Genomic DNA, 11,306 nt, shown 5'->3' on the forward strand with positions numbered 1-11,306 from the left:
GATCTGACGACTTGTCATGAAGCGGAAAGTTCATTTTCATCCTCTCAAATATCAGATTGTTGCCGCTTGCAGATGTTGGAGAGGTGGTAATGCGTTGGAGAGAACAGACTGATGCGACTCATAAAGGGCTTTCCTAGTTACATGGTGAGTTATATCGACCTCTTGAAGCACTTCACACTACATTCAGTATCAGTTACCCAAGGTCACTTCGACATGCGGACAGAAAGAGCTGGGGATCGAACCGACGGTCTTCTGATTAAGCTCCTGAGCCGCAGCTGAACATCCATAAATTGGGATTATTGGTCAGGCGGAGGCGTCCCAGGACGCCAAGAGGCCCAGGTTCACTCTAGATGTTTGACCTGTTTGTAATTCAAAGAAATTGATTTTTTTTTTTTTTTTAAATATAGAATGAGCGCGAACCTGCAACTCCTTCATAAGAAAAGCCTCATGTTTACCCAGATGAATGCTTTTAATGTGAAGGAGCAGCAGCAGCAGGAAGTGAATTCAGCTTCTGCAGAGAAATGAAAGGAAAACTGTGAATTTTAGAGAATTAATCCCGGATTAGCAACAAATAAAAACAATATATAAACTTTGGGTTCATATCACTGTGTGAAGTGAAAGCTCATGGGAGTCGAACGCCAACGACTCCGCCGCCTCGTCCTCCTCCTCTTCCCTCCTCCGTGTGTCTCTCTCCGTTTTCCTCTTTCATTCAGTCGGAGTTTCTCGCTGTAATGAGATTACATGGGATTATAAAACCCCGTCTGTCTGTAATCCACACCACTCAATCCCATTTCACTGCTTAAACACACACACACACACACACACACACACACACACGCACACACATATAATTAATTCTCTTTGGTGCTACATGGTGATTTCTTTTCGTCTCTTTTAATTCTTGTCTTTTATGAGAGAAATTATCATCACCTCATTTAGTTTTTCTCTTTTCCTCCTTCCTTCCCTCCTCCCTTCCTTCCTTCCTCCCTAGCTCCCTTCTCTATGTTGCTCTTTCTTTTTTTATCCTTTTATCATCATTTTTTCTTCCTTCCTTTTCTTTTTTCATTTCTTTCTTATTTAACAAAACCTTTATCCTTCCTTCCTCCCTTCTTTCTATCCCACCTTCCCTCCCTTTTCCACCTACAGTCTCATCACTTGTTCACTGATCAGAGGTCAGTGTGTGTGTGTGTGTGTGTGTGTGTGTGTTTGTGTGTGTGTGTGTGTGTGAGGGAACATGCGTCCTTCTCGCCACCAGAGCTCGCATTTGAGCCACAACTGGACACACACACACACACACACACACACACACACACACACACACACACACACACACACTAACACACACACAAGCACGCACGCACGCGCACAGAGAGTAGAGGTTGAGAGCCCCCCCCCCAAAAAAAAAGAAAAAAAGAAGAGCAAAATAAAAACTTCCCGTTGGCGAATCAAGCAGCTCGTGAGAAAGTTTATGAAACAGCAAAACGAGAGATCTGACCGATACCCTCCACACACACACACACACACACACACACACACACACACACACACACACACACACACACACACACACACACACACACACACACACACACACACACCACTAAAGTCCTCCCCTTCTTTCTTTCTTCGCCAATCACATCTTCAGTCTTGCACTCACTCTTCTCTGATTGGCTCAGGTGGCTGCCAGTCACGGGAGAAGGGGGGCGGGGCCAGGACGAGGGCTGACCTGGAGTCTGATCCAGTCGCGTTAACGCACAGACCGGACAGTCCGCTTTCCACGCACGGATAACGAGCCTGAGAGCGCGTGTCGTGGATACAGAGAGGAGAGAGTGGAGGAAGAGAGGAGGAAGAAAAAGAGGGAAAAGTGAAAGGACAACAAGGAGAAGAGACGCACAAGTGTTTTCCCAACTGGAAACAGAGAGAAGAAGAAAGTGTGTGAGTGAGTGTGTGTGAGAGAGGAAGAGACAGGAGGAGAGAGTGTGTGTGCGCCTTCACCTCTCTCCACTTCTTCCACCACCACCACCACCACCACCTCCTCCATGTCGCTCCCCGGCTCCCCTCCGCTCCTCACGCCGGGTTCGGGCACCCCAACTCCGGTCGCGCTCTACCGCTCGGCCCCGGACGCGCTCCACACCTCCGCCGCCTCCACCGGCACCTCGAGCCCGCTCACCAACTCCAACTCGCACTCTCACTCTCACTCCCTGTCCCCGTCTCCGCGGCTCACCAGCAGCATGCTCAGCGCTTTCCTGCCCGGACCAGGGGGCGCGTTGGCCGGCTTGGGCAACGGCGGCGCCGCCCCGCTCGTGTCCGGTGGCGGTGCTGCTCTCGGTCCCCTCAGCGGGCTCGGCTCGCTCAGCACGGCCGGCCTGACCCCGGGCTCCCCCGGCTTAGCGCAGACCTCTTCCAGCCCGGGTCTGTGCAGCGAGTGCAAGCTGGTGGAGGTGCACGGCGTGAAGGTGGCCAGCTTCAGCGTGGACGGCCAGGAGCTCATCTGCCTCCCGCAGGTGTTCGACCTCTTCCTGAAGCACCTGGTGGGCGGGCTGCACACCGTCTACACCAAGCTCAAGAGGCTGGACATCACGCCGGTGGTGTGCACCGTGGAGCAGGTGCGCGTCCTGCGGGGGCTCGGCGCCATCCAGCCCGGCGTGAACCGCTGCAAGCTCATCTCCAGGAAGGACTTCGAGACGCTGTACCAGGACTGCACCAGCGCCAGGTCGGTGCATGTTTTCACCACTTTTATTAACCGTAAGATTTCACCCGCAACTGTCCGACAGCTGGACCTGCATCGCTGTAATTTTTCCGAACAACTTCCCGGTGTGTTTGTGGCGATTTCCACTTCAATTCCTGCTGCTATAATACTTGTCAAGGTGTGTTTAGGGTCATCCAGTAAAAAAAAACTTGCTGCTCCCGTTGAGGAGAGGAGATAATGAAGTGTCAATATTCAGAAAATATCTTGAATAGCTGAACAGACACATGACATTTGATTTTAACCACGGTAACAATATAATGATCCTCTAATATCTGTCCTGGGACTTCCATCATGTCTGCACTTGTGTTGCACCGTTATAGGATTTCTAACAGAAATCAGTGTGTAACAGTGACTTTCCCTCAGAGAGGGAGGGTTTCACATTTGTTACTTTTGTTAGTTTTTATTAATGCTTCTGTTCTTGAACACAACTTCCTGTTTTGTTATCAGCAGATTCCTTATTTTATTTTGGTGTGTGTGTGTGTGTGTGTGTGTGTGTGTGTGTGTGTGCTGCTAAATGAGCAGGCACATGCTCCATCACCGTGGTGTTTTAGTAAATGAGAAACACACTGACAGTAAACAACCCGCTGCAGCTTCATTCTGTTGACTTTAGTTATGGAAAAGCTTATCACACTCATAATCCAGCACATTGTTTCTCACCAGTGTGTGTGTGTGTGTGTGTGTTGGAGAAATGCAGCTTTAATGCTTGTTTGTGTGTAAACACACACTTTATAGAGTGTGTTTTAATGCCTGTTATGTATAACGGTTGTGTGTGTGTGTGTGTGTGTGTGTGTGTGCTACTGTACCTGTCACCTGCTCCTTCACACAGTTACTACTTTACTGACAGGCTCCAACCTTTCAAATTAAAACACCTAAGTGACGTCCTGTGAGTTTCCACCATTTTGAAAAACGTCACTTTGCTCTTAAACACGTCAGAACATTTAAAAATCTACATGTTAAAGAGAAAATAACCTGCGACGAGAGGAAACGTCTTCTCAGCTGAGCGGAGCTTGCTTCACCGCAGACTGCACTCATAGATTTAACCTCATTTTTTCTCTTTTCTTTTTGGCAGTTTAAGGGTTTAATTGAGTTTTTATGATAACCTAAGCAGCAAAATATTAAATTAGATAAGTGCTGTGAAAGCCAGGAGTGACACAAAGCTTTCCATTTCCTCAGACTTGCTCTGAAAATGTCTCTAATTTCCTAAACGATCCGAATTGCTTCTTCCTCTCCCAGCTGTGAAATAACTGCGATGCAAAAGAGCAAATTGTTTATTTTCTCCACAGAAAGACGAACTGTTGAGTAACAGTGCAGGTGATTCGATGAACTTGTTTCCTGTCTTGTAAAAGCTCCTATTTATTGTAATAATGGGGAACAAGCTGCACATAATGAGTGTGTTTTGAAAGCACAGAGGACTCATCTGTTTGTTCCAAGGAATTTATGATTCACAAATCTTACAGAAACTGATGTCATACTTTCATATATTTAACTACGGCAGCATCGTGTCCCGGTCGACGTCAGCTGCTTTAAATGCACTAAATATCAGTTTTGGGAGAAACTCGTCACGTTAAAAAAAAGTTTGTTATGATTGATAATTGATTTGATGTAATTATTGTTCTGCTGCGAAGGCGAAACTGTTTCAACTGTTTCCAAACTGTCATTGAATTCCTGGAATATCATGGCTTTTATCAAGGTTTTTTCCAGACAGGAGAAGGCAGGAAATCCACCGATATTTTCAAATTACGAGCAGATTTACTACTTAAAAGGAGAGAGGCATTGTTGGACATTCCTTTACTCAAAAGCTTTCACTTTTACTGACGATTGTGTCAAAGTAAAACCAAAAGAAAAGCAAAAGAGTCGGATCAGAGTCAGAGACGTGCGGTGACAGACGCAGGTGCACGACGGTGTTCAGAAAACAGGAAGTTAGTTATTGTAGTTTATTCCCGACTTATCAGCATGGAGGCAATTACTTTAAAAACCCTTTAAAACCTAATTGCTGTAATTTGTGTTAAAAATCACACTCCTTCTCTGAGTCATAACTCAGTCAGATCTGAACACAAACGCGCGACACACATATTTTTAGATTCGGCGTGACTTACACTTTCTCAAGGTGTTATCAGTTCCTGTGCTAATCCGCAATGAACGTCCGTAAATCCCGTTTGAAATCGTAGAAAAAGAAGATGCGGATGAAAACTTCAGAAGCTGCTTGAGAATCTTCAGATTTTTAAGTTTTCTTCAGCATCGCAGTAAATGAGTGATGGTCGTCTGAACACACACGGGTGCATCACGAAGAGGAAGCGCTAAGAGTTAATTCGGCATATTGTTAATGGTGCCAATGTGCCGAAAAACAACTCGCTAGTCTGACGGACTCGTTGCAGGAAAAAAAAGCAACATCAATAAAGCAGAAGAAGAAGAGGAGGAGGAGGAGGAGGAGGAGGTCGGACATGTTTGGATCTCATGGAAGTGCTTCGAAATTATTTCTGGAAAATCCTGGAATTTTGCATCAGGGCCTCGGTGGGAAGGCCGGTCGTCATCTCCACCCGAGCTGCAGCTCAGTCTGTTTTTTATTTTATTTATTTATTTATTTATTTATTTATTTATTTGGCTCCGTGGAAACATGAGCGTGATCGGACAGTCTGAGGTGGCGGCTGTGTTTCAGCGCCGGCTAATTATTAACAGTGTATTGTGTTGCTGTGGAGTCGCAGGATTGTTGGGGAGTGACCTCTGGTTTTTAGCTGACCACACACACACACACACACACACACACACACACACACACACACACACACACACACACACTAGTCTACAGTTTATTAAGCGTGAAATGTTCAGTCCTCTCCCTGGTTTTTGGAGAGCGGGGTCATTTCTTCCTCTCTCGCTCTTCTTCTTCTTCTGTCTTTTTGTTTCTGTCCATCTGTTCACTCATTTTCTCTTTTGCTATTTTTGACTCTTTTTATCACCCAGTCTCACTTTCTCCCTTTATCTCACCCTCTGTCTCTCACCCCCCCCCTCTGTTTCTTTTCTATGAACACACACACACACACACACACACACACACACAATCAGTGGTGTATTTCTGTCTCTTCTTCTTTATCCCCATCTTTCACTTCTCTCTCTCTGTCTGAACATCTCAATCACTCTCTCTCTCTCTCTCTCTCCCCCTCTCTCTCTCTCTCTCACACACACACACTCTCACACACACACTCTCACACACACAGCGGTACATGTCAGGGGTAATAATGGATCATGTGAATGGTGAATGCGCATGGAACAACACGGCTGGAGAGCTATTGTTGTTGAACGCACAGCGAACACATACTCCGCTCTCTCCAATCATATTGACATTCCTCTAATGCCTCTCTCTCTCTCGCTCTCTCTGATGCTCTCTCGCCCTCCTCTCCCCTCTTGACGTTATTCTCTGGGAAAAGAAAGGAAAAAAATTAAAATACTCAAAAGAAATTTCCCACTGGGATTCTGCATCCTTCGCCTTCTTGGTAACCACGTGTTTGTGTGTAAAAGCACTGACCACTTAAATCCTACTTTTGCCTCCGGCGCCATTTTTTGGTCGATATTACAGTATATGTTAACTTCTGTTTTTTTTTTTAGTTTTTTTTTTTTTTTTAAAGTGCTCTTAATGTCATTTTCTGCTCTTTTCATTAAGATGAAACAACAACAGAAAGAGGAACAATGTGCGCTGCAGAAAGTGAAACAGAGTTCCCACACATCCTGCTAAAGATGGAAAATTAAATATGAGTTATTTAAAGGAGATGACATCAACTCTGTGCGCTGCAGCCTGCAAGCGTAAAAGGTCATCTCTCGCTGCACGCCACGTCTCCACAAGTTATTCTTTGTCTCCGCACGAGGTAGAAAAGTTTGTTTGGAGGTAACTCAGGTTTGTCGAGCTGCTCGCAACAGCTTTTAGTTGTTTTTAATTCATGCAGGAATAAAGAATCTACCAGCGTCAGTCACTTTCTGTCCGCTTCACTTCCTGCTGTGTCACTTTCTTTCTTTAGATCAAGGCTCAGTAATTTCCCCCCGAAACAACCGGCTACTGTGGTTTTTAACAAACAAACAGCAGTAGATGGTGTATTTGTTTGGGGGACTACTTTTGGCGGCGGATTAATCCACATTTGTTTCTCTAGTGAGTATTTGATGGTGTTTGTGTGACTCAGTCTAAATAAACTACAGTGTGTGTCTGACGGCGAGGCTCACTGATGTGTGTGCATGAGATCTGTCAGGCTGTGGCTTTAATGACCGTTATAGAATAAAGACTATTACCAGACATCGTTTAAGGCTTTTGTTTTAAAGTTTGACCTTTTCTGTGCTAAAGATCTTTAGTTTGAGTTTCACATAAAGCAGAGAAGCCTCAAACCGGAGAAGCTGGAATCAGAGAACGCCACACTAGATGACGTCACGTTGAATTTGTGCGCTCGTTCTAAAGTCAGAGGGAAGGACGGACTGAACTGTGAAAAGTTTTAGTCACTAAAAGTTGGAACAAAAAGCAGAAACCGATAAATCCGATCAGTTTTTGCAGCAGTTCTCCCTTCGCAGTTCTGCAGGTGGTTCCGGCGTCTCAGAGAACCTCGCGTGATCCCCAGACCGGACCAATCAGACGGCTCCGTGGCGTCCGCAGACAGAATCTGTAAAGCGCCTCAAACCTCTGGCTGGGTGTTGTCGGCCAGTCGCTGGGTGGCGTGGGCGTGATTGTCTGAGCTGTTTCGGTCTGAGCGGGAGAGAGAGAGGTTATTCTTCTTCCTTGTCACCTCCTCAGTTTTAAGTGTGTGTCTGTGTGTGTGTGTGTGTGTGTGTGTGTGTGTGTGTGTGTGTGTGTGTGAGTGTGTGTGTGAGAGAGACGGAATCGATAGTGAGCGACAGGAGGGAGGGTTGCTGATGTCGGGAGTGTTATTCTCGGCTCTCCTTATCACGACAGGCTGTTAGAGCCCACACACACACACACACACACACACACACACACACGTACAGATGATGGGAGCCGTATTGTCTGTAACACAGGGGGAGCAAAGTCGTTTTGGTTTGTTGAAGCATTGCAGACACACACACACACACACACATACACACACACACACACACACAAACACACACACACACTCACACACTCACGGGAGAACAAGGTCCACACACACTCAGCGTGAACTCTCTGCATCAATTTGGTGTTTTTCATTCTTTTACATGGAGCATTAAGTTCTTTTAATGGAGCACAGTGGTTTGTAACACACACACACACACACACACACACACACACACACACTTGTTTTGCCTTCTGGCTGAGGTATGTCTGTGTGTGTTTGTGTGTGTGTGTGTGTGTGTGTGTGACTGTCTAGCAAGCACAAACTGAGCTATCAGTTGTCACACTGGGTCAAGTTACATCTGTGTGTGTGTGTGTGTGTGTGTCTGCGGCAGTGTTCATAAATGCCTGTATGTGTTGGTGTTGTCATGTGTGTGTGTTTCTGATGGTGTGTGTTTTGCAGGTTGTCGTGTGTGTGTGTGTGTGTGTGTGTGTCTGGTTTCAGCTCCGCTTTGTGCTGTTGGTTAATTGATAAAGGTTAAAGCGTTGGCCGGTGGGGAGCTGAGGTCACCTCGCTGCAGCGTGAAGGTGTGTGTGTGTGCGTGTGTGTGTGTGTGTGTGTGCGTGCGTGCGTGCGTGCGTGTGTGTGTGTGTGTTAGCAGTCAGACAGTGACCAATCAGACACCATCAATACACAGATCATTGATCTGATTGATCAGTGATGATCAGTTTTCAGCCGGTAACAAACATACGTCCTCTGAGGATCTTTCCTGCAGCGTTTGACGGTTTATTTGTAAAGATAAGTCAATTAATCAATTAGAAAATTAATCAGCAGTTATTTTGATTATTGATTAAATACATTTTCAAGCAAAATCCCAAATATTAACTGTCCACAGCTTCTTATAAGTTGAACTTTTCTTCGTCTTATTTACAGTAACTTGAGTAAATAAAACATTCGATGACGTCGTCTTGTTTTAAAGCCAATAATCGTTCATCAATAATGAAAATAAGTATCATTTGCAGCCATATTTGTTTATTTATTTATTAATTTATTTATTTAAAATGGATCATGCTTCTAATATGTCATTGTGAATGTATCAGGTTAGCGAAACAGCACTGATTGGGGCTCCCCATTATGTTTTAATGAGACACGCGTATCGTTGTTCCTTCAGCTGCGTTCACGTACAACATGAATAAACGAGTAAACCATAGAAATCCCTCCTGTTGTTTGAGGACAACAGTCTGTTTTTAGCTGTTACAGGGCTTCAGTTTCTGTTGTGTATATGACTGTTGACAAAAATAAACAGTCTTAATTTGAAACTTTCACTTCCTCTCAGTGTGAATAAAGAGCTTCTGTTGTGTTTGCCGGCTGTGGTGTCGGAGGGACGACGTCCTCTCGTCCGTGGAGACGTTTGCGTCCAAGCGGCTCTAACGTGTCTTTCGTGTAAACCGAAGCGGGTTTCCTCACTTCCTGTGTGCGCTTTAATTTTTTTATTGCGTTTTCTCTCCGGCAGCGCGGTGGCTGCGAGCTGATGTGTCTCAGGGGCAGAGGAGGCGGTTTCATGCTTCACTTACCAACCTACCGACAACCCGGGCGTGAGAGACAGAGAGGAGAGACTCTCTCTCTCTCTCTCTCTCTCTCTCTCTCTCTCTCTCTCTCTCTCTCAGTCTCTGTTTTCCGGATGAAAACAGAGAGAGGAGAGTGAAGGATCACAGAGAGAGAGAGAGAGAGGTGAAGATCAAAGCAAGAAATATGACCCTCTGTCACCACGGAAAAGAACTGATCCTCTCCCCCTGTGTGTGTGTGTGTGTGTGTGTGTGTGTGTGTGTGTGTGTGTGTGTGTGTGTGTGGGTGTTGGCTGAACAAAACAGCAAGAGGGGAGAGGCAGGTCAACATGTGTGTGTGTTGGGAAATAGATAATGTTTCACAAAGGCTGTTTCAGTCTCCAACTTTTCAGAGAGAGAGAGAGAGACGGTGTCGAAAAGGAAGGGGCGAGAGACATTGATAATGACAGAAAGAGAGAGAGAGGGGGATGAATTCTAAGCAGTTTTCTTAATCAATAGTCGGCCATGTTTATTAATCAATAAGCAATGAATCATTCATTTATAAAATAACTTCTGATGAAATTTTTATTAGATTATTATTAGATTCATTAAACAGTGGACTCCTGGTTTTATATACGACAGTACATGTGCGTTATCTATGTGATGGGAGTGAATTGTGTGTTGTTCACTGTAGCTAATGTTAGCACAGCTGCTGGAAACACCTGCGCAGGTGAGGCAGATCTCCAGGGGATGCACAAATACTGTCACGCCAACTAGGTGGGCGGCCAGATGTCCCTGTTTTCCGCAGATTCAGAAATGAAACTAAAAACCGTCGAAATTAGTATCCAGTCAGTCATCCAATCAGATTTCTCTTTGTTTTTTGATGTTGTCTCTAGGCAGAGAAAAGGTTAGCCGGCTCACTCATTGGTTAGGAGTTCGTCACCGGGCACTAAACTATTTAAAACAAAACAAACACAATATTCACAACCTGGAATATTAGTAATTGAGGAATAGATAGACAATAGGACTTCACCACCTGCTTCAAAGGTATGGAGTCGTCATTTTATCAGTCGTATTTCACCATAGTTTATTAGAGTGCAGCAGTTACCGTGGTCAAAATATACCAGGGGGTGGGGGCTCATACAGTTTTGTCTTGAACTGCTTCTTTGTAAGATGCTAGCTTGGTGTTAGCATATCTAGCTAAACCAGATAGCCGCCAGACAAACACACTGCCACTTATTTTTTCCTCGTATGTTACGGAGGCGCGTTTGTTTTGTAATTTGTGCGGCACCTACTCAATAATGAATAATCAGTTAATCACTGCCGTCCATAGAGAGGGATTGAAGCAAGAAACTGAACTGAAAGAGAGAAGGTTGTTTAAAGATCTCCATCAGCACTGTGGCTCTTAAACAACAGGAAAATGGCTCCGTCTCTTCCTCCTTCCTACTCTTTTTGTCAGCAAACAACACACCGGCTCATCACGCCCAACATCTGGCCGGCAGCGGCGCAGACGGCCCGGTTCGTCTCGGCCCTCTCCAGCTCTCTGTCGTCACCTACTCTGTGTGTGTTTTTAACGCAGCCGGAGCAACTGAATCAGCATGAAGCAGCGATTTGACTTCAGCAGAGACCGTGACTGAATTATATGATCTTTAAGTTGTAAACAAACATGAATACAAGTTGGTGAAACTGTGCGATCGACAGTGCTGGTCAGTGAAGTTCAGTATCAACACGGTTCCTCGTTATTTTAATAGAAAAACCCTGATCGGGCGGCAGTTACGCTCCTTACAGAACCTACTTCCTGTTGCAGGTTAGCGGGAGACGGGCTCGTTAGTAGGTGTCGTGTTTTGTTAATAAACGAATATTTCCTCCCACACTTTCCTCATTAATACTTAAAATGTTTCCATAAATATCAATTTATTAAGTTCGAACAATGAAAGAAAAAAAAAGGTGCATTTTTCATATGTAGGTGGTTTAATGGAGATGTACTCA

The 11,306-nt window shown here is 45.1% G+C and overlaps 1 protein-coding gene across 2 annotated transcripts in view; it reads left to right on the top strand.

Moving 5' to 3' along the window:
- Positions 1–1,990: 1,990 nt before the first annotated feature.
- Positions 1,991–11,306, top strand: part of LOC111233367 (dachshund homolog 2-like) — an 81,141-nt gene continuing 71,825 nt past the window's right edge. For both annotated transcript variants that reach the window (XM_022761177.1, XM_022761178.1), the window contains exon 1: positions 1,991–2,713. In XM_022761177.1, the coding sequence (XP_022616898.1) occupies positions 2,040–2,713 (674 nt within the window). In that variant the 5' untranslated portion in view covers positions 1,991–2,039. The remainder of the gene's footprint in view (positions 2,714–11,306) is intronic.

Source organism: Seriola dumerili, unplaced genomic scaffold (genome assembly GCF_002260705.1).
Source record: "Seriola dumerili isolate Sdu_G_001 unplaced genomic scaffold, Sdu_1.0 BDQW01000388.1, whole genome shotgun sequence".
NCBI lineage: Eukaryota > Metazoa > Chordata > Actinopteri > Carangiformes > Carangidae > Seriola > Seriola dumerili.